At 30.9% G+C, this 24,297-nt stretch overlaps 1 protein-coding gene across 1 annotated transcript in view; it reads right to left on the bottom strand.

Annotated features, from left to right (window-relative positions):
- The window catches only part of LOC139510832 (uncharacterized), a 28,039-nt gene extending 11,005 nt beyond the window's left edge, over positions 1–17,034 (bottom strand). The window contains exons 1-17 of the mRNA XM_071297368.1: positions 16,637–17,034; positions 11,269–11,391; positions 10,054–10,227; positions 9,278–9,341; positions 8,631–8,719; positions 7,952–8,143; positions 7,383–7,595; positions 6,595–6,720; positions 5,791–5,985; positions 5,385–5,443; positions 4,803–4,962; positions 4,202–4,278; positions 3,628–3,745; positions 2,636–2,790; positions 1,582–1,687; positions 1,105–1,235; positions 202–367 (exon numbers count right to left, since the gene is read on the bottom strand). Coding sequence (XP_071153469.1) covers positions 202–367; positions 1,105–1,235; positions 1,582–1,687; positions 2,636–2,790; positions 3,628–3,745; positions 4,202–4,278; positions 4,803–4,962; positions 5,385–5,443; positions 5,791–5,985; positions 6,595–6,720; positions 7,383–7,595; positions 7,952–8,143; positions 8,631–8,719; positions 9,278–9,341; positions 10,054–10,227; positions 11,269–11,391; positions 16,637–16,910 — 2,422 coding nt within the window. The 5' untranslated portion in view covers positions 16,911–17,034. The remainder of the gene's footprint in view (positions 1–201; positions 368–1,104; positions 1,236–1,581; positions 1,688–2,635; positions 2,791–3,627; positions 3,746–4,201; positions 4,279–4,802; positions 4,963–5,384; positions 5,444–5,790; positions 5,986–6,594; positions 6,721–7,382; positions 7,596–7,951; positions 8,144–8,630; positions 8,720–9,277; positions 9,342–10,053; positions 10,228–11,268; positions 11,392–16,636) is intronic.
- Between the last annotated feature and the right edge of the window lie 7,263 nt (positions 17,035–24,297).

Raw genomic sequence — 24,297 nt, forward strand, 5'->3', positions numbered from 1 at the left:
TTGAAATGTATGTTCCCTTTGAAAAAATAACAAATTCACTCCTACAAGTGAACTATTGTGTTATATAGACACAGAAATAACATATATATATATATATATATATATATATACTTATTTCATGATTGTTTTCGATTTTTAACTCCTCTTAGTTTGTCGATTAACACAGATGATATTGACATCAATGAAGTAATGTTGACTTACCATTTGAATTTAAAAGGTTGAAATGCGGAACATCCTTTTTGCTGTGTAATTTAAGTGTAAATTGAGATATACTGTCATCAATATCAATATTTATTTGCTTTGTTGTTGATGGCCCTCCTGGAAATACATTCTTAAGGATTAAAACTTCAGACTTTGATAGTGATGCCTGAAAATATAGATACAAAAATGTATACATATATTGTCTGCTTCTGTCAAGTAATTTGACTCTTGTCAATAAAAACGTGAGGTGATGATGTCTTTTTGAGTTTTAGAATATGATGATTTCTTAATTACTATGTCAACACATCAAATTTAAACTCTTAAACAAGATTATGATAAAAGTAATTTAATTAATATGCCATATAATTTAGTTTGTGGAATAGTGATGCTAACATATTTTTTTTAATTTGTCAATAATGCCAAAGTCTTCAAAAAGAATGCATATTTTTTTTCGTTATTTAGAAAGAGCAGAGGGACATTCTAACTCATAAGTAAACGGACAACGCTAAAAAAAAACCACTATACACAAAACACAACATAGAAGGCTTAGCATCCACGATTCCTACCCCAAATTGTTAGTGATCTCAAATGTTCTTGAGGATTAAGCAGATCCTGCTCCACAAGTGGTACCTATCGTGTTATTCACGTAAGTACAAATCCGGTGATAAATCTTATTCGGTATTTCAAATGACATTTACGAGCTTACAAAATTGCATAACTTTGATCCATTTATTTTAGATTATTATTGAATTTCATTCATTCAACGAAAATGATTTTTATCAGATTGTGTTCATCTAATCATGAAGGTACCAAAAAAATAAAACATTAAAGTTTTATAAATGAGAAAGGAATAAAAATTCAACTATAGCCCTGGTTATCTATACACGCGAAGTCATTATTTACCTTAAACATATTTGCTACATAAGGAATTTGATCCTTGGTAGTCTGTAACATATGACCTCCAGATACTGAGGCTAAATGACGATACACGTCCATTAGATCCCAGGAGGTTGCACGGCGATGGCGATAGTGTCCTGTAATTGAAAATTAAATAATTATTTGGAATAGAATATAATTCAACCTATTTTATTTATAAACTCCCAAGATGCAAGTATATGTAAAACAATGTTGAGTATATATTGGTAAATAGTTGAAGTTTCTTTTGACCTTTCTTTAATAAATTAATACGTTATAGATCTTATTTGATAAAAAAAAATATGTGTGGGTTTTTTTAAACAAAACCATGAATATTTTATTTATCGTTATATTTAATTTTTTTGGCATATCACCTCTAAAGTGTTATATATGTTGCAACGTCTTCTTGTTAATTCAATGTTGCTTGTGTGTCAATAAGATGTATAAAAAAAGACCTCAACAAACCTGTGTTTGATGCAACAAACGTGGCACTTAAATCTGAATATGAATGATGAAATCTCTGAAACACATTGCCTTTATCGTCTAGTCCTTCGATTGCAAGAACGAAATCCTATTATGAGAAAGTAATACATCATTAGTACGTCAATAATCAACTATCAATACAATTGAGAAAGGAAATGGGGAATGTGTCAAAGCGACAACAACCCGACCTAAGAGCAGACAACAGCCGAAGGCCACCAATGGGTCTTCAATGTAGCGAGAAACTCCCGCACCCGGAGGTGTCCTTCAGCTGGCCCTTAAAACATATGTATACAAGTTTGGTGATAATGGACGTCATACTAAACTCCGAATTATACACAAGAAACTAGAATTAAAAATCATACAAGACTAACAAAGGCCAGAGGCTCCTGACTTGGGACAGGCGCAAAATTTCGGCGGGGTTAAACATGTTTATGGGATCTCAACCCTCCTCCTATACTCTAGCCAATGTAGAAAAGTAAACGCGTAACATTATGCACATTAAAATTCAGTTCAAGAGAGGTCCGAGTCCGATGTCAGAAGATGTAACAAAAAAAATATAATCAAAATGATAATAATACATAAATAACAACAGACTAATAGCAGTTAACCGTACGGTGACCTATAGTTGTTAATGTCTGTGTCATTTTGGTCTTTTGTTGATAGTTGTCTCATTGGCAATCATACCACATCTTCTCTTTTTTATATGCATGTGTTCATTAATTACACATTACATTTTTATAAAATGTTTGGCTTTGTAATTTGTAAATCGTTTATCAAACCCTTAAATTTTCATTGTGATGAAATTTATTTGCTACCTTTATGGTTTTCCGTTGCGCTGCTTAATTGAATCTGCTTTTTCAATTTCTGTCGTTAATATATTTATAAATCGTGTAAGTGCCATGAACTATCTAGTGTTTGGATAAGTTTGTTGCTTTTTTAGCCATGGCGTTGTCAGTTTATTTTCGATTTATGAGTTTGACTGTCCCTTTGGTTTCTTGCGTCCCTCTTTTGAAACTAGTAATCGAACGTTATGTACCTTTTTGTATTTCCGTACATGGCAACTATATACATTTTCAGATGTTCGGTTTAGACCAACTTTCTGTATATCTCCACTTGGATTACCAATAATTAAGTTATACATCACAAAAGCTTTGTCTCTAAAATCCGTTGTAACTTCTATCACAAATTTGTCTGGAAAAAAGTAAAGCTCTCATTTTTTTCTAAACGTGTAGTTAAGGGTGCTGAACTTCTACCTTATATCTTGTCGTCATCTCTATGTTCAATAAATTAAAATCTTTCACTAGAAGTTTAGACACAAAGATCATGAACAAATACTTGACTTTTCCTTTAAAGGTTTGCAATTGATTCGTATATACATTAAAAGCATGCCTTTATTAGGACAACAAACAACAGTACACAAAACATAAAATAGAAAACTGAAGACTGAGCAGTAACACGAACCTCACCAATTACATGGGTTAAACTCATGTTCTCTAAAAGAGGTAGTAGATCTTAATCCACATGTGGAACGCGTTTTGTTGCTCATTTAATCACAAACCTGGTGATAAGCACATTCGGTAAGTCACATTCTGGTAAAGAATGATTGTGATTACGACGATTGGAACCTAAAGACTATCATATTGGTGTTCGTAACGACGTTACATACGTATCCTGCTTTATAAATGAACGTAACTACAAAAAGTTACATCTCGTGGTTTTTTGGTTCGCAAAATGATTATAAATCCCCAGGTCATTCTTTTGGGCTAAATCATTATCCGAAAAGGCAGCAGATCGTGTATTTGTATTTACGATGATAGTATTTATAATATAAGGGACATACGTAGTCATAAAAATATTGGCGAGTACAACGCTCAACTCGTCTAAAAATGCGTACAAACAAAGCCAAACAACACGAAGTAAATGACACAGACTTTGAACAACAAAAGAATTCTTAACATAAAATCGAACAATAGTATCATGAAAACAAATAGAAAAATCATTTTGCTTTGTCCCCAAAATAATAGTTACTTTCAATGTCATCCTTGGATATTTTGTATTCGAAATCTAGGGTGCTCAGTCCTGTCACTTCAATGTCCCAGCTCGTATGATCAAATCGAAGTAAGTTCCATATTCCGGGTTCAGGATCCTAAATATTAATATATGGTTTGATATTACATTAAATTTGGCATATATGAAATCATATAATACTAATCTTTTCTTACATCGTTTAATACTAAAACATCTATAATATATGTTGCACACAAAATGCATTCATTTGATCCACAATCCATATGTGTCAAAAATACTTTTCTCGACAAGATTTTTATTTCATATTGGCCAATGAAATTATTGAAAAAGCTTAGTTGTTACATTGTTTAAAACGGCGATTGACTCAGATTGATTCCGGCCTTAAACAGAGAATACACCATGTACACAACTATGTACATTCAAACACCCTTCAAAACATTTCTGTTAACATCTGTCTTGTTAAATCATTCAGTATGAAATAGTTTGATTTATATGAACTAGTCTTCTATAGAAATAAGATAATAATAGTTACTTTACAAATTAAGGTAAATCATTTTTAAAACAAACACTCTACCTGAATGGTAATTGATATCATATTTTCTGTTAATATAGTCTTTGATGCATCTTGTCCATCCATATTTACGTATTCCTCTGCAAGATAATAGACATTTTTCTAAAAAAATAAATTTTTATGTTCCACTGCATTGATTTGTGCAAATATAATTGTTTTTTATAGTTTAAAATAAAGTACGTCAGATTGTATTTGCATCGGCGACGTGTTAGTATGTTACGCATAACATGTAGCAATACCAAGTCGATCATCAAAAACATATATTCAGGAAACACGAAAGAGGTCATTACAAGCAGCTAATGATGCAACTATAGAGCTACAGTTTGAACAATACAAACTATTAAAAACTACCCTGGTTGAATAAAAAGTGGTAGATTCAACGATAGGGATATTCAAGCTAATGGGATCTGCTCTAAATCGGTATAAGAGATCTGCAATGTTACAACCTGCAGGATTTTACATTTCTACCCTAGAAATGATTACGATAGCTCTGCCAAAGAACAGTTTTATGTTAATATATTTTACAGAACTATTTAGAAAAGTTCTAAGTTGTAAGCAGAGGTAAGAATCGATCCCAGCTGTGGCAACATTTCCCTCAACTTACTGTTAGGCTTTTGCAACACAGGATAGGGCCTTGCAGTATCGCCTTTTATGTCGATATGAATTTCTTCAATGGTATTGTCAACTGGAATCTGAATTCTAGGTGGCTCTAACACACTTAGTTTTTCTTTTACAATTAGGACAATACTAGACTGCTTATCGTCCTGCAATTTAGATTAAAATTTTAAAATAAACAAACGCATGCTGTAATCACTTAGATAGAAACAATAGCATCAGTCAGAATAATGTAAATTCAGAAATAAATGATGTAACTTGATGGATATCGCAATAATAAAAAATAACCTTCCGATATATGACACATATATCTGTATTCAGATTGTCCGGAATTCCAAATGATTAATCTCTAAACAAAAATCCATTCTGAAAAAAACGCAATAATTGTAGAACTTGCAGTAATGATTCATAATATTTGATCATATTACATTTAATGTCATTGTCCAAATTTCATGTGTTCATATTTTTACGTAAAACATCAAACGAAACTTGTGTTTGTATATTGATGATGTTCAACTTAGCAAGTCACAATCCATGAAATGAAGAAAAGAGGATTGTAACTTATACTTACATCTGCCTCTTCGTTGTGCTCATCATAAAAGTTGTCCAGGGCATCTCTTTTCTTTCGACCTACAATACAATATTGCATATTTGAGTTTGTGTTTAATTTTTTTGAAATGATGCAATTATGCTTATATTGCATTGTTCTATCAAACGATGAATGCACTTGTAATATATATCAAAAAGGATTGAACGTTGTGCTTTTAGAAAATAAGGCAATATAATATATTTTGAACTCGTACCTACCATACATGTAGCTATTTGGTTAAACTTTCAAGTATATATTGAAAGTTATTTGAAATAAAATGATATAATTTCAGAACTGAAAAATCATCAGCTCTTTTGTCCGCAAATTACAAAATACAACAAAGGATCATAACAACTATAATTCCGAGCCGAATATTTGATGTACTTACCTATTGCTGGCTTTGAGTTCTCACTATACTTCAAACCGTTGTGATTTGTTGTAGAACATGTACCAGTGACGGTAAAGAATATTTGAAGTTGGTTTTCTGCTATAAGACTATCGATCTTTTCTTGTTTATAAGGATCTTTTGGCGTAGCATCAGTGAATACGTATATAATGGATCCAGGTGAAGATGCATTAGCAGCTGAAAAAAAACAAAAAATGATCCGAATAATATATAAAAGGCTTGTTTGATAGTTTATATTTTAATTTTTAATGCATCAGTTCTTTCGAGGATATAAGTAATGTATGTATTAAGTAATTTTATAAACAGTAAGCCGCTTAATTAGTGTAAACATTTTATACGAAACTGTTTAGTTTATTTATTCTTGAAAAAACTTCTAATATGTGTAATACTTCATTTCCACTCTTTTTGGCAATTTTTTTATCATTTTTTTATTCATGCTACCCGATCGCGAGAAATTAATTGCCTGTTCTACGTTTGCAGTTATTCCTGTCAAGAAACGTTACATTTATTTCCGTGTGCCCTACGGTTGTATTGGTCCTGTATATTGCAGTGTCCTTCATTTTCTGTCAGAACTTAACTTGGTAGATTTGTTAGTAGTGGTAAGGTTTTTACAAGACAGTCGTATTATACTATTGAGCAGTAGACACATATTTGTTTTCTCATGTATTTAAACGATTTAAGAATATTTGATGGAAATTGACATTACTCTACTTTAAAAAATGTTATTTTGTCTCGTTTCAAAATCATGTTTTGAATTGTTTGAACAAAATATTATTTTTTCCTTACCTGATTCAATAGCAGATAACGAAAATTCCGGACAGTCATTAGCACTGCCTCCCTGAGCTTTTAAACCATTTATCCAGGTTATCATATCTACTGAGTGAGTAGTCTTTTGTAAATCTATTGAAGTCACTGTAAAAATAAATTTGAATCATTACGATAGGCATATCACAAACAAAAGTACCGAGTCATATACATGTACTTTATTTCAACTTTTTTCGTTGCATAATTTTTACAAATATCTCAGATTGGTAATAAGAATTCCATCGTGCGAAAAAAAGGAGTGTTTCTGGAGAAACCCTGATTAGGTAAGTCAATGACAAACAATCTTTTTTTAACCGAAAGAACCAACACCAAAAACGTATTAAACAGAACAGCTTTATTCGATGAATGTCTACCTTGTGGAGTAATGTTCTAAATGATATGGTATTCAGGGAGTCTTCTCGTTTGCATTTCATTTGTTTGCGTATATTCGTTAATTTCGTTAAAATTAACAGCATCTAAGTTTAGTTATACGGATTGAAATGCGTTGAATTATTGACATGAAAGCATATTATCGTTGCCGATGTTTTGAGCTCATTTGGACATGAGTGAATCAAACTGACTTATAAAAGCAAACTTTCATTTCATTGTTGCGCTTTTATAAATGTTTAAAACAAAAGTTTATTTTGATTTTTGTCAATTTTGAAGCTCATGAATTTAGTAAAACGAAACAATTTGGTCATTCTCAAATGTGTCCCTATTTTTTAAATTTATGTTGAATCAATAACATCAGAGGTAAAAAAGAAACTTACCTGGATCACTAAAGGTAACAAGTATATAATTAGATGGTGAATTGGAAACTGTATTGGCAGCCTGTATAATAATATTTGACTGTTGTATGATCGTCGGTAAATCAGAAGCCATTGATCCACTAGTGTCGATTACAAAAACTAAGGAGTAATCAGAGTCTAATTGTAGCAGTCTCATAAAATTTTCTGTAGTAGTCAAATGTCGTATCCCATTTGCTACAATAAAAAGGATTCTGTTTTTTATGAATATATTTTTTTAAAAGTGATAAGTCAGGAATATGACAAAATGACAGTTGTTATCAAATGGTTTGATGTGTTTGAGCATTTGATTTTGCAATTTAATTTGGGGACTATTTTTTTTATTTTACTTTTTATTAAATAGCATCACGTTAAAAAATATCTATTTTATGAAGAAGAAAAAAATATTGCCTCAAATACAAAGACATATTTAAGCTTGAACATCAACTCTCAACAGCTTTCAATAGCGATTTTTAAATAATCGGCCTATGTTTACTGGGGTCCTACTGCAGATGTATTTACCCCAAAACGTAGATGACTGATACCAAACTTACTGTTGTCATTAAAAAAATACACAGTATGGTCAATAGCTGTTTCAGCTGCAGATGTATGTTTATAAAAATGCGGAGACATCTGAGGGAGTTTTGAGTCTTTATTCATTCCGCCCGTCGCTGCACTTGTAGTTGTGGTGTTGTCAGTTAGTCCTCCGTGGCTACATTTGCCCTTTGTGTTTGTTTTGGGGTCTTCTGTTAATAGACATGACATATTTTAAAGCATTTAGAGCTATAACAACCGTATTAAATATTATTTTTTGTTCTTAGTCACTTTCTCGAATGACTAAGTTTTACTATGTAAATTACAAATTTAACTCGAGACACCTTTTAATAACCTTAGTAAACGTCATCACTTGTTAATCGATTAATGCACACCAAAAGCTATGCTAATAATTTGTATCCTGTTTCTTTCCTTGCTCTTTTCAATTGTATAGATCAACCTATGAGGCCCCTTTCCTGAACGTAGTTTTATCACCGAATCTAAATTATTCTTAAGACGTATTATGTTGTCTCTGCACCTGTTCTGTTTAATAAAAGGTTCATTGACATTCTATTCCAATGAAGTTAGAACAATTTTTACAAACTATAATTTTTCTAAATTTTAGATTGTGTTTTGTAGTTTTTATAATTAAAACAAGTAATTTAAATACTTTTTGAAATAAACATACAAAGTACTTACTGAATGGCTTTTTAATGTCTTGTCCTGATTTATATCCGCTTGTCAAAAACTGCTTTTTCGGCAAGATTATATTGAATACACAAACTCCTCTAAAAAGAAAAAAAATAGTGCATGTCGAGAAATTCAATTTTTTATATGTTTGACAACTATAATCAAAGAGTTTAAGTCAGACAGAATATTCATGACAGCAATTTAATTTGTTATGTTTTTAAATAATAACTTCGTCAGTAGTTCAAAAGCATACACTTATACTGAGACATAGAATGACAGACTAACAGATGACGGTACCAGTATGATAGAACTACTATTTAGACCCTCTTGATCTGAAAAATCAGAAAGTATGAGACAGTTACACGAAATCCTTCATGAAAAATTAATATGTCTTTCAAATATTGGTGTTTTATCAATTGTCTAATACCTTTGTTTATGGCTTCAACACCGTTTCCAGTTTAATGCAACACTCCTAAATTTCCGATTAGCCTCATTTTGAGATCTTGATATTTACAATATTTCGATTTTACACTCCAATAAAATTAAAAAAGAAGAATCGAATCTTATATAAAATTAACATAATCTAGAAAAAAAATAGAAGAGTTTTACTATAAATCTACATCTAAATTGTTAAAAAGAGAAGCATGAATACATACGCACAACTTTTACAAGCATCGTCGCTGGGGGCTGCAGTTGGTAAAAGGTTTACTCCTTTCATACCTGATAGCCAAAGGTTTTGTAAAATATAATAGCAAAATATTTAGAAGCAGAAAAATCCATATATTAATAAAATACTAAGTAAAGAATGACTGTAATATCTTTTATCTGTCTATGAAGAAATAACATCAAATATATGGTGCACACTAAATAAACTGCGTCATTCCTTATGAACTAATCCGGAGCTAATAATGAAAAAACAATGATGATGCCACGGTCATATAACCAAAGTATGTCTATAAGATGATAGACAATACACCATCAGCCAATTAGAAGTCGCGTTACATCAAAAATTAAATTATTTGAAAATGAACTAAATTATCAACTTTCGCATGTCATTGACGTATAACGTTTATGATTATAAACAATTATTGATTATTGATTACATGTGTATAAATAAATTTAAATTGTTCCCGATGTTGGTTTATACTTATTAGCCAACAGGCTCTGTCCATTTGGTATATTGTAGGTTCTTGCATGATCAGTAGAATAAAATGTGTCCTATAATTCAAGGCCCTTACATCACTCTATATTCTTTAAAATAAAACATCGAATTTAGTGATAAGGTTACAAGTTTTGATTGTTGCTTTACATTTATCTGCTATGTACTATGCAATTTTTTGTCCCTGCCCTCTCCCCCTGATTTTAATGAATAGTTTTAATCTGAGAATTTAATTTACTTGTAACAGAGGATATAAAAGGATAACGCACTCACCGACAGCGGGGTATTTGTTTGAGCCGTTGTCTTCGATCCAGTTGGTATTTGAATAAAACATTTGTAAAAGATGTAAACATTGGCCAATAAGTTGTCGTGATAATTCATAATCAGGATTCGGCTTATTTAATTCCGATAGTAGTTGTGTGCGTATACCTTGAAGCTTCAAGTTACCTACAAATTAAATAAAAAGTACAGTAACTGCATTACAAAATTTACAATGCACTCAAAAACAAAAGTATGCAATTAGTCAGGATATCTAAAAAGAAATATGGTGAATTAAGCTGTCGATGTAACACTAACTTTTCAACCAACGTTTTTTTATACAAAAAGAATTAATGGTGCCAATTGTATTGCACCTGATTGATATCTAAAGCTTGAAGAAAATGATAAAACTAAAAGGGACCAAAAGTGTGGCTCGACCAAGACAAGGAATCAGAAAAAATCACGAGAGAGAACCTCTTTAAATTCAAAATGATTTGCAAACTTTTTCCGTATCATCAAGCCTTGTGTCCAAGTCATGATTTCTAGCTAGACTGGTGATCTCACCGGGGATTAGAAGTCCACTGGCAGACAATTAACAAAATAAAAGGTGTTTCATAAGATCAGCTCATTTTGATATCTAACAATGTTAAGACCGCAGTTAAAAGTTTCGCAATAAGGTAGTTAAAACTCTGAGTTTTCCAATTATGCAGATTTTTTTTTTAAATTGATGTACTAGGGAGTTTTCCATTATGCAGGTTTTTATCAAAGTATAAGCCAAATTAATAATAAAACAAACGCTGGTCCGGTTCACCTGAAATGACGAACCAAACTAACATGTAGCAGTCCAAAAATATATTTGTAGCATCTACTTGCATTGTTCATTTGTTTATATATTTAATGCGACTAGATGGGCTTAATGTGTCTAGAATAATAGCAAATTGGCTTTGTGTTGTCGTTTCTGTTCGTTCACGAAATTTAAAGTCGCGCGATCTGCAAGCTTGAAAAGTTGTGTGTACGGGTCCTGTTTTCATATTAATGTTTTTCTAAATCTCTTTTCTTATTTATGCCTATGCTTTTTATCGCAGAAAATGGTAACCGACTGCTAATAAGATAAAATAAGGAACCTTTTTACATATGATGGAATTTTCAAATTACGCGTAATGCGTTAACACTGAGAACAAAACAATTACTTAGATAGGCAATGTCGTAAGAATGAAAAAAAACTATTACTTGGTTCAATCTGTTCACCGTTGAAATGCCATGCTGCCTCGTTGTAATGGTCCTGGTCAACTTTATTATTGTATCTGACAATGTTGTCAATTGCATCCTGTAAGCGCCTCGGTGATCTTGAACCTGAATTTGAAAAAAAGAAACAAAATCTGTATTGATGATTTATTTGAACGATTGGCGTACGGATCAAAAACGCAGGTATACACACACAGAGAACGCAACTGAGGCTCGAAATGACACGATCCTCAACCTGGGATGTAATCAGTAGATCTTGTCTCGTAAATATGAACAATGAAAATGAAATGCGTACGTTGTATGATATGCCATTTCAAAATGGGTCCAACAGAAAATTCCAAGAACAAAACATTATGCCATCAATGACTATAACTCAAATATATGATATGAAGGATCAACCTACACTTCATGTCAATCTGAATGTTGGGGTCAATATTCAGGAAAATCGTAAGCAACTATACTTAAGTATGAAACCTAGACATTATATTACAATATCCAATTACGAAATCCGAAATTATTCATGTGTGATTACAGATTATTTTCCAATATGAATGAATAAGATGTGTGTATCCTACAATATGAAATAAAACACACCTAGAAAATTCTAATGGCACATGGTCGATATCTTTTTATATTTAATTAGATGGCGCCTAGACAAAAAAAACACACAAGAAATAAGGATTCAAAATATCAAATCCATTGCAAATTGTTTATTTTAGACTTTTAGGAATTTGGATATAGGTTTCACCTATAGTTGTTAATGTCTATGTCATTTTGGTCTCTTGTGGACAGTTGTCTCATTGGCAATCATACCACATCTTCTTTTTTATATATTCAGTATGATACATCCACTTATTGCCCTTTTAAAAGTTAATCGTAACTTTATACTGAAATGTTCATGACATAAGAGTATATTAATGCCCCGCTACTGAAATTGCGGGTTGGGGCATACTGTTCTTTGCTCTATCCGTCCATCCGTCTGTCCTTCCATCCGTCCCATTACGGATATTTAGCTATTCCAGATAACTCTTCCTACAGACTGCTCAGAAGTTTAGCAATATGCTGGCTGTCTGTAAATGTGATGAAGGTGCATGTTGTTTGGGGTTTTAAACAAAGCCATAAATTGACTTTATTATAATACAGTTAATTCAGAGTAGAGTGCAGGGGCATCATTTTGTCTAGGTTCTTAAAAGATTCATGTGAAAAGAGTTGCCGTTTTTTATGTGGAATAGTACTATCGAAACACTTTCTGATATTTAGATTTAAATTTGTATTCATTCGATGGCCAATTGTTGTGGCAAAGTACTTGAGCACTCGTAACTTTTCGAGAAAGCCACACATAAAACAACACTGAAAACTAAGGGTTGATAAGTACATTAATTAGGGGGATTAACTGCACAGAAATATGTAAATCCTTGTTTTGTTTCTCAAATACAGAATATAAATCCCAATGCATACAAAACAAAGATGCGAGCCATTGATTAAACCAAAATATGACAATTGAAGGTACTATTTGAAGCCTTGTTTTGGAATTGACAGCTTGTGAATTTCCTCTGCAGACAAGCCATGTTTGACTTACCCACATGTATAGAGTAGTTATATCGCTTGTTAGGAATATACTTGTGTCATAAACAAAATATCTATCTTAAAAGTTATAGATTGTGTCTGCAGTGCAGTAAAAAAAGCCTTGAAGGTAGATGTCACGTTTGAACACGAGCAAAGATAGTAATTACCTACTAATGTTTTCGTTGAAGATTATGTAATACCTTAACGATGAGAGTTATATAGTAAAAATAATACCCACAACCCACCATTTAACTTTCATTAATATTTTGCAAAAGCCAAGTTTGCTATGTTATTCACACAAATGTATTATTTTTTTATGAACATTTATATTCGGAGGATCATGTGGGCGATTCAAACTTTCAAAAATTTTGACATAACCATTTTATTGGGTGGTTTCCTATCGACAAACGTACGGTATATATAACCAATTAACTTGAGAAAGGGATAGGCTACTGGCTGTGAAAACATGAAAACCCCACACGAATGCTTTTAAATTCCACCCGCTAGAGAACATCCATGTACTTCTACGTTCAACAGTATACAAATATTGTTATCTAAAGCAAAGTTTATTTTACAATCAAATAAATGTGTTATGATAACTTGGTACTCCAAACTCAATCATCTTAGATTCGTACGGTGACAAGACAATTTAAATTGGAATTAATAAAATGTTGGTACAATGTTTTTAAGCTCGTGTTTCGTGATAAAAAAAGCATAGATATATAGTACGTCCAAACAACTATTGTCAAATGAAAATTCAGTTCATTTTGCAGTACAGTGAAACTCAAACTATACAGTATATTTTGTACAAGCACTCGTGGAGAAGTAATTTCTCTACTGTTTTGTTTTTTATTTTGTTATTTCAGAAATGACGATTATTTTAAATACCTATCCTTTTATCTCAACTAATAAGTGATATGAGATATTATCAAATAATCTAACAAAATATTTACATTATAAAAATAATTAACCTTAAAACTATGCAGGTTTTGTAGTGTAATATATGATACCTGTTGCATTGTATGGATAATGTGTCATAAGTTAGTGTGTAGATCATACGCAAAAAAACAACACTCTTAATTCGTTGCATGTGATGTACAATTCATTAATTCAACCTTACATAAAACATTTATTTTTTAATCAATTTTCATAAAAGATTCACTTAACTACCGTATGTGTTAACTAAAATTGTTCGAAGTAATCTTTTATTCCGGCGACTGTCCTTGAAATTAGCGGTTTAGCTAGCTATAAAACCAGGTTACGTTCACCCTTTTCTTTTTACGCAAATACCTGTATCAAATCAAGAATGTGACAGAGTATTTTCCATTCGTTTGATGTGTTTGTGAGTTTTTAATTTTACAGAGGATCTGTATAGTATATCTTACTATACAAATCCTTGATTTCACCATTTGAAAAGGACTTTACGTTTTTGAAATTTTCTTGAAGTTTGGTATTTTTGTTAATTTACTTTTTACAAATTTAGGTTGATATGTTCAACAGTGAACTCTCAACTCTCCTAAATCAATCTAAAGCTATTTCAATAGAGTACTATTTAGATATTTTGACTGAGCACTCTTTTTCAACTAAAATGAATAACAGTCATATGACTCTTACATTTAAATGTAAGTTGAATTAAAAAGAAAGCATGTGAATTAAACTTAAAAAAACATATGTTTAACATAGAGCGCTGACAACCTATCTTATTTCAATACATAACTATCTATTACAAGTCATACAACTGTCATACAAGTGAGAGGTTAAGCTAGTTCGCTATAAAATTAATTTTAATCCATCATTTTCAACATTCGAAAACGCATGTACCTAGTCAAGAATATGGCAGTTGTTAACCTTTCGTTTGAATATGAGCTTTTGATTTTGTCATTTGATTAGGGACTTTCCATTTTGAATTTTCCGAGGACTTCAGTATTTTTGTGATTGTACTTTTTACACGATGTGTTTTTCAAGAGAAATTAATATATACTAATTTAATATCTCTATAGGTTGTTGTAAGATAAAGTAGAAAAACTTGAGTCCTTCTAAAATAACACACAGAGCCGAATAATGCCGTGTCAGGAAGTATTCACCGGATATGTTAATACATTGATTATTTATTTAAAAGTTAAAAATGATAATATTATAGTGCAACATATGTTATATAAGATTTTATAAGGAAAACGGATTTAAAAAGAAAACTTTGGGACATTTATCAATGTTTTTCCGTATTGAATATCATTTCAATTACTAAATCATATAATATACAAATTTAATATACAAGTATTGGTCTGATTTTTATATCAAAGAATGTTTCGTCCTTTTTCTAAAAAGTTCTTAAAAAGTTTATACGAATATACCACAATACCTTGTTTATAAATATTCCTTATCAACTTCACAAATAATACACAAATAATACACGATGGTATAGAAGTATAGATTCTAGGAACTGACATTGTTTATCATCAATCACGTGTTAAAGTGTTTTTGTATTTGTCTTTGTAGATTTTACTTAAACTGTTTTGTCTATTTTTGGTAATATCCATTTGGCGTGGCTCGGTACTTAAACATCCCGTTGTTGTGCTATGGTAAATTTGTATATGCTTGTCTTATGTCTTTGCTAATGAGCGTTATCTATATGCCTTTTTTTTCTTTATTGACATATTTGTGAAATAGTCATTAAGATTATAACACCATGTTGACAACAGTACCCCTATTTTTGACATTTATTACCTATATTAACTGTTTGTTTTGTTCATACTTTGTTGTCAATATAATGGAATTTTATGCCACTGTCATACGAGTGAGAGGTTAAGCTGGCTATCTAACCACGTTCAATCCACCATTTTTTACAAAAGGAAATGACTGTACCAAGTCAGAATATGACAGTTTATATCCATTCGTTTAATGTGTTTGAGCTTTTGATTTAAACATTTGAATAGGGACTTTCCGTTTTAGATTTTCACCGGAGTTCGATATTATTGTAATTTTATTTTTTACGGGTAAATTTATATCTGAGAATAGTCATAGTCGAAGATTTTTTTAATGTATAGGTAATGTAGTGTAAGATAGTTGTTTATAAATTGAAAATGTTTGTTTGGAAATGTAATCAATCATAAATAAAACAGCAATAGGAAAGCAAACAGGACAATTACAACCTGTCAAGATCAAACATTATGAATTTTCAAATTTACTAAAAAAAAAAATGGAACACTAGAAAAATACAATATAAAACATTTCAGAAAGACAAGGCAAGAAAGTACTTAATATGCGTTAAGACCTCGTACGGTTATAACAATTGTTGAAACCATAGTGTAGTGATTAAATTTTTGCAATCATGTATTATTAATGATCCAAGATGAAGTATTGTAATGGAAAACTTTAACCAAAAAATTTATCAATGATGTTATCTTTTCTGGTTTAAATATAGATATATATGCTTAAATAGGCGAATGTTATTTTTACTTGTTCTCTAATATGATGTTATTCAATTTTATTTGTTAAAAGAATATGGGTCTTTTAAAATAATGAAAACAAATATAATGTAAGAATTGATCCAGTAGGTACTGAAAAAAGTACAATCACAAAAATACTACACTTCGAGGAAAATTCAAAAAGGAAAGTCCCTAATCGAATGGCAAAATTAAAAGCTCCAACATATCAAACGAATGGATAACAACTGCCATAGTCTTGACATGGGACAGGCATTTTTTATGTACAAAACGGTGGATAAAACCTTGTTTTAAAGCTACTGGTAACTAATCCGAAAGCTCAGATTTTTAAAATTATGTTTTACCTGCGTAAACCTTATCGTATAGCTTCTTAGCAGTTATGTCTTGTATTCCCGTCAGAGAACCGGAGCTAGGTGTTGATCCTCCAGGTGTAAGTGGTGTTTCTTCATAAAAGGCTGCTACTGCTTTCAGAATTCCAATTTCTGTTATTTCAGCGTGTGTAAAGTCATCTCTACCTACATATAGTCCGTATGGGTTAGGAAAAAAAGCTTCTGTATATGTAAAAGTCCAAATAAACAACAAAATATGAGGAATGGTGCGAATTTTCATTGTATACATGCAATGTTCCCCGGTCCGTGTCTCAAGAAGTTATGATTACAGATAAAATTTTCAAAATTAGCCACGCGTTTTTATTTTTGATAATGTGGAAACAAACGTTTAGCTTTGCGTTGTATAAACAGGTATCAGAATTAATATAGTATGAGCGAATATTATACGTCACTTGTAGATATAGGAATCTCAAGTGTTTTTGATAAATTCACTCAATTTATTTAACATTTAAATGGTTTTTCCGTGTTGACTTTAAACGGTACTTTATCGTCTTTTTTTCTTTTAATTCCACCAAAAAAACTAAATGATATTGCAAATGCAATACATTTTACCCATTTTAAAGCTGTTGGTGTACTTAACTTTCAGTTATTTCATTTCCATTTTGTAATAAATTGTATAATTTAAGATTTTTAAGCATGGTAAGAGAAACTAAATGAGTTCTTTTAACCATATGCATATCAAAGGAATAGTTAAATGAGGATTGGTAACTTGTAAAACGTTCTTGGAATTCGTTCATTGAGAAAGATTATTCATCGTATTATTATTAATTGTTTTTCAATGTAAATTTTTTAGATTACGTTTGATTCTATTTTCTGTACTCATGACATGCGTCTCTGGAATGATACTGTTTTCTGTACTCACAAAATGTGCCTCCGGAATAACTTTTATTATGTACGCACGAGACACAGTTTGAAAACACAAAATAAAATAATTTAGAGTAAAATTACCATAAAGACCAAAAAACAGAAAGAAACACGTCTAATCGATTAGTTGACATATAGTATAGTTCGACCCTTCCACGTGTGCATGTCCTTAGTCAAGAATATTGTCAGTAGTTTTGGTTATTTGATGAAATAGTAGTTGATACCATTTATTTGATGCTTACAGTTTATTAATTCTTTTAAGACTAGGGTGATATAGTCACCTCTAGATGCCATTTGGTTTGATTACATTTGTAGTTTACTGTCATATTGATTCATCCTCACATCTTAAATTCATAATGATCTTTTACGACACATTTTAATACTATATTTGAAACTGGACTGTTTTTTTTATAAAATGATTATGACAAATTATTAAACACGGATTGTGGACTTTAAAACTGACAGTACAGTTTTATTTGTCAGTTTTAAAAGCCGCAATGGACACAATCGGTTTGGAAATTTATATCAAGGCTTTTCATATATGCATACAGTTATATAGTTAACCAGATGCATGATCTGCGATAACTCCATTACATCAGCTATGTACAGTTGGAAGCATACAAGATTATTCCGACGTATGTTTAGATGTATCATGATTTTTTTTAACTTAAAAAAAGTAAATTCCATGGCTAAGGCACATAGTATTTCCTATGGACATTTGAAGCTTACAACCAAGAAACCATGAATATTTTAGCTCTTTTTGCATTTTAGATACACAGTTTAGTGCTGTCTTTCTTATAACCAACAACGCGAGGATTGTATGTATTTTTAAACATCCATGTAGTTTACAGTTTCTTTTATAATTTAATTCATTTCCTCCTGTTTTGTAAATGACAGTTATTATTTAACGTCTGGTGGTGTCAGGGATTTACAGATACATGATGTACTTTTAGTTATGATATTAAAATTCTTAAAAAAATATATCAGTTTTAGACATTTTTATTCATCTGCACATCTAAAGTCTGTAAAGGCTAAGCGACAATCTTCCGATAACTATAAACTGTTAAATATTATAAAAGGTTAGGAACAATGTTTCCTATAATTCAGGTCATATGTTAAAATATTTCCGACCACCTAGAAGGTATTAAAATGCCATGTTCAACAGATAAATTTACCTAATTTAAGTCAATTATATCACCCTGTTACCAAAATGAGAAATGTACTAAAGGTACATTTCTTTTGTATTTCAAGTGACGATAATTCCTTTCAATCCGTAGACTATCTCATCTTTCCCTTTTCTAGTGGCTTTCTCGTGTTATTAGCGTCTATTTTTCTTCCTTATAACCTATATTCAGTGACATGGTATATCTTCCTTTTTTTACCAGAATTTTAGTCAAAGATAGAAAAAACGTGAAATATATATGCACTTCATTGTTGATGAAACAAGTTTAGGTTGAAATATTGAAGTCAACGAGGTAAATAAAATTTGTTTTTTCAAATAGTTATATGTAAAATGCCGAGTGCAATGTTCCAATTAGATATGACAAAGAATTGCACAAGAAAATTTAAAAATTGTTAATAGAAGTTGCTGTTTATATTGAATATGACTTCTTTCGTATTCTCTTTTCTTTGACAAATTAATTCATGATAAAGCTCCCGAAACATCATGCATTGTAATTTATAGCTTTGGAATTAGATTTTCGATACAATATTGTAATTGTGTAGTAAAAAAGTAAAATGATTCCTAAATGAAATGAGTGAGTTTTGATCATTAAAATAAGTTGATTAAAATGATAATCAAATAAGATGTGACTGTTGCCACTGCGGTGATTTGGGCATTTCTTTTAAGAGTTTGACGTTACACATTTTAGTTTATAAATCTCTTTGAAGTGGTTACTAAATGGACAACCTGGCACATTTACAAGTCTGTATATCATAAACTTATTATGTATGATGTAGATATCTCAATTCTCAGTTGAGAAGTAAGGAGCAAATTAATCTTCAGTAAGGAATTGTTCAAATGAAGATAAATGTGTATGTATGGCAAATTCAAGTAAAGATTAAACAAAAACGACAAACAAAAGTCCAATATGGACAGATAAAAAATCGTTTCCAACTGTGAACACGTAAAATATTCGAAGAGTTTTCTTTACTGCTCAATTATGCTCCAATCTTATTTTACATTTTTTTATGACATAATTTATTATTTTACATCAAGGTATTTGTAATTATGTGAAAAATATCTACAAAACAACTCGGTGTTAGTTATAATATAAGATACCAATAAACACGTTTAAATAAATCCTTCATTTTCACCTAAATTAATCCCTTCTGTGAATCGTTCATTTAATAACGCTGTAAGAAAAGTTGCTAGACATTCTAAACACTTTAATTTTATACCTCTTTTCAAATATAAATAGAGTTGCCAATCTTAAAGAGGCCATTACAATTGTATTCAGCTACTGTTACAATCCAATTTCATAATTAAGCTTTGAGGTAAATTAAATGTTGTAGAATCATTAGTTTTTCTTATTAAATTTTTTTTTATTTTTTTTTTATACATTCATTGTATGAATGGAGATATAAATGTATTCTGACTTGTCACGTTAGCTAAGGTACCAATCGGTTAGAACTCTGCCTAAAGATTCCGATATTGAATGTTCGATCCCGCTGATAACATCCATGGCTTTTTCAGAAAAAAAAATATTTACAAACTAAGGTTCCAACTTCCTCCTGCAAAGTTGATCTTAAGGATGTAGTCATGTCAGGTTTTTATTATTTTAGGTTTGGGATTTTTTGTCTGATTTTCGGACTTTCCTATGAAGAGTAAAACATTTTGCACCATATCGCCTTCTTTTCTTTTCATATTAGACTTGAATAGCTAAAAAAGAGGATTTACCACAATTTAAGCAGATTCTAGATTTCTTTTCTTACAATTTGAGGCCCATATGATGTCAATGTTAAATAAAAATGTATAAGGTAAAAGTCCGAAAAAGCCTTTTCCCACCATTTTTTTTTTTCAATTAAATAACTCGAAAACGAGTTCCGTAACCTTTCAATATTTTTAGCTTATTTTTTCCTTTACTAAACATCTTCTGATTTATAGTACCAATTTTAAATTCCAGATTTTTATATTTTCCCCTGACTACATCTTTTGGCGGATTTGGCTAATATATTAAATTCCTTAGTCCTAAAATTTTCGACTTTTACGCCGTGCTACTGAAGACAATATTGAAAAGCGATTTGACTCATCATACTAAACAAAGTGTTATTTTCATTTCAATTGCTTATTTTCGTACGATTACTTACGGATTATATATTATATCAAGGTTAGGAAACATTTTTTAGATTATTCAAATTGAGATTTTACAGTATTGAGAGATAAATGTAGTACAAAATTAAGTATATCTCATATGCGCAGTTTCGAAAATATTTTCCTCGTCAAAGCATCTATGAGATATCTAAATTTGAAACTGAAAAGTTAGACGTCCTTTTGGGCTATCTATTCAATTGATTGTTGCTGTCTTATGGACGAAAAGTCTACCTACCGTCTCTTTTTGTTTTTCTATATTCGTAATGTCAATATTTTTCTTTGAGATACTAGTTACAAGTTAAGGAAGAAATATGTTGTATCTTAAGAATACATGCATTTAGTAATATGTTGGAGCTTGGGTTGCATTGGATCATGTTATCTGCAATTAATTTGTCGTTTAACCAGATTCATGTATATCTAAAGCTTAACATTCAGTTTTCATTATCAACCGTCTATCCTTTGAATAACTCGACCAAATACCCTGGTATTGACATAGATATTATAATAACCTGTAAATGGCCATGGGTGACACATCAATTTTGAAATAACCCCCAAAACACCCCCAAGAAATACACATGGAATATGGCACCTAATTTTACTATATTGCAGTATTAGCAGCAATAATCACTATATCGAGGACGAAACAGCTGTTTCTGCATCATTCCAATGTCATACAAAATACTTTTAACAAGATTGATTAATAAAAAGTCAGGAATATGACATTTGTTGTTCATTCTTTAAATGTATTTTATCATTTGATTGTGCCATTTGATAAGGAACTTTCCGCTTTGAAGTTTCCTCGGAGTTCAGTATTTTTGTGATTTTACTTTTTATGAATAGGTAAAATGATGCGTATTGTCTATATACCTTTCAACACCTTATTCTTTTGACAGGACCACTTTAATCATTTTCATAAATCATTTGTTGTTACGTCAATTCTAACCGTGTTCCTTCCAGACCATATAAGTATTTGGACCATACGCACTTGCTCATGACAATATGCGTATACTCAATTGATCTGACCATCAGCATATGGTTTTCAAGTGTTTGGAATTTTCATGATGAAAAACCAATCGTATTACATGTTACAACATCAATTCTTGACTGACGTCAGACGCCTTTAGGGGAACTTGCTGAGACCACAGGGGGCTACATGCACATATATTTTGGGGATTTTTCTACATCTCGCATAACTTGCATTCTCTTTACACCCTCGGTTTTGATATCAAAACGTTTGTTTATTGGATACAATAAGCCTAAGATTTTGATTTATTAAAGTATTATCCATCATTTTATTATTTAATCAGTTAATCTCTTAACAAATAATACTGCACGATCCTTCGCTAAAAAGTGCATTTTGGTGAAAACTGATTTTTGTTTGACATTTTGAATTGCTTCTAATCCTTACGTTGACTATAGGAAAGTGCTGAAGAGGTGTATCAAACTAACAAAAAGTGAATGTCATATTTACTGATAATTCTGAACGAGAAATTCAAAATTTATTCTAATCGTTTGGGTTTTATAAAGGCTTAAAATGGGATTTTCTCAAACTTGATACTATGATGAAAGTTTGCTCATACATCAAGTACCAAAATCTAATATTTCACAAATATCATGTAAGGTCACAATTGGTGATGCCATGTTTTATTTTCAACGATAGTTTGTCATATATATGCGCTCCTTCAATTTTTATTTAACCATGCTATATAAATTGAATGGTTGACATTATGAACTTTCCTTGTGTCAAATCCACAACGGTAAATTGTATTGTTTTTATATGAAATATGAAAGAAATCTCCGTTGATATATAATTGATAGTACAGGTGCAAACTGGTAGATATGGCATAGAGAACAATTCGATTTTAGACAGAGCGAGAAAGGGCGAGACGAAAAAATACAAATTGCATCACTCGTCAAGATATTTCATATTTGCATACTTTATCATACAGTATGAAGGCTAGGAATAAAACAACCGGGAATAAAATTGAATCTCTGTAAAAAAAAACATATCATATAAGTTTATATGCATAGAAGACGTCTTTTAAATAGTACAGAAAACGATTTATATAAAGGAAAGACCTAATTACCGTAGGAATGGAAAAAGGCAAACAGACATCAAAGGTGCAACCGAAAACCAATCATGTCGAACAAAAATGTAACTCAATTGCAAAAAGACAGTCTTTAAAACACTACACCGAAATCTAAAATTTTATTACATTAGGGTTTAAATTACAGTAACAACGAGTTAAAAGGCTCTTCTTTGCAAAATGTATGCTGCTTTTACTTAATATTATCTTGAAAGATCGCAGAATTCTTACAACATCTGAAACTTATTTTGTACATACATGTAACATGGAGATTTATTGTTTGTATTATTTACAATTGAAAAATAGAAATACTTGTATTTCTATAATAAAAAAATACAATCTTTGCTTAACGATGAGTAGCGAAATAATTTTGTGGACTAATTTTCAATAGATCATAAGAAGAGATAAATTACTTCTTAAGTATACTATTACAAGATATAAATTACTTATGTCGTGGTACGATTTTGGTTAAAACATAATGGTGCTTGAGACAACAATATTCCATTAGTTAATTCAGAGAGTTCTTTTATGTTATTTGTCATATTGAGAATTGACAAGCAATATTAATGAGTACTTCTATGCACCAAGTGCGTGTTCACATTATGGATATGTAATTGACTAGCTGTGTTTGACTTTATAAACTTTCACATGGATTAGGACCATGCAGAGATAAAACTTTATTATAACTCGTTTTTCATAAATCAAAATCGACCATTACACAACTTATAAATTTGCAATCGCAAACGAAATAGGTCTGGGAATATAACAGAGAAAATGCCATGTTTTCCCACTTAGCTTTAGACAGAAGTTACATGCAATTCCGAGCGAACAAGTAATGGTCCTGATTCGTTCTAATCCTATTTCAAAAAGCAATTTGTTACCTTGAGTTAACCTTTTAGGCTTTTATTTATGTAATTTAATGGACATGATATTATTTTTACTGATTCTATTAAAATCTATAATATATTTATTTGTAATTTTTGTTGCTAAAATTGGCATTCATAATTTCATTTTTCTAAAAGAGGGTTTGGTTTAAAATCTTGCGATTAAAAGGACATTGATCTTTCAACGTTTTGCTAATACATGTATGGGTTAAAACACTTGCGAAAATGAGGTTGTACATTAGAGCTTAAACGTCCGATTTTTTTCTCGCTAAAATGTCCTGTCGTGGCGCTTAAATATCCTCCGTCGGTTTGAACAAAGATGTAAGAAGGTTGGACTGTTGTTTTATTTCAAGCATTAATTTATTAAAGCGGATGTGTAAAATAATATTTCGCTAATCGTTGTGATTTTTTGTTCAAGTTTGTTAGGTAGGCCCAAAAATATCGATGACATATTATTGGCTAGCAAGT

This window comes from Mytilus edulis, chromosome 2 (assembly GCF_963676685.1).
Source record: "Mytilus edulis chromosome 2, xbMytEdul2.2, whole genome shotgun sequence".
NCBI lineage: Eukaryota > Metazoa > Mollusca > Bivalvia > Mytilida > Mytilidae > Mytilus > Mytilus edulis.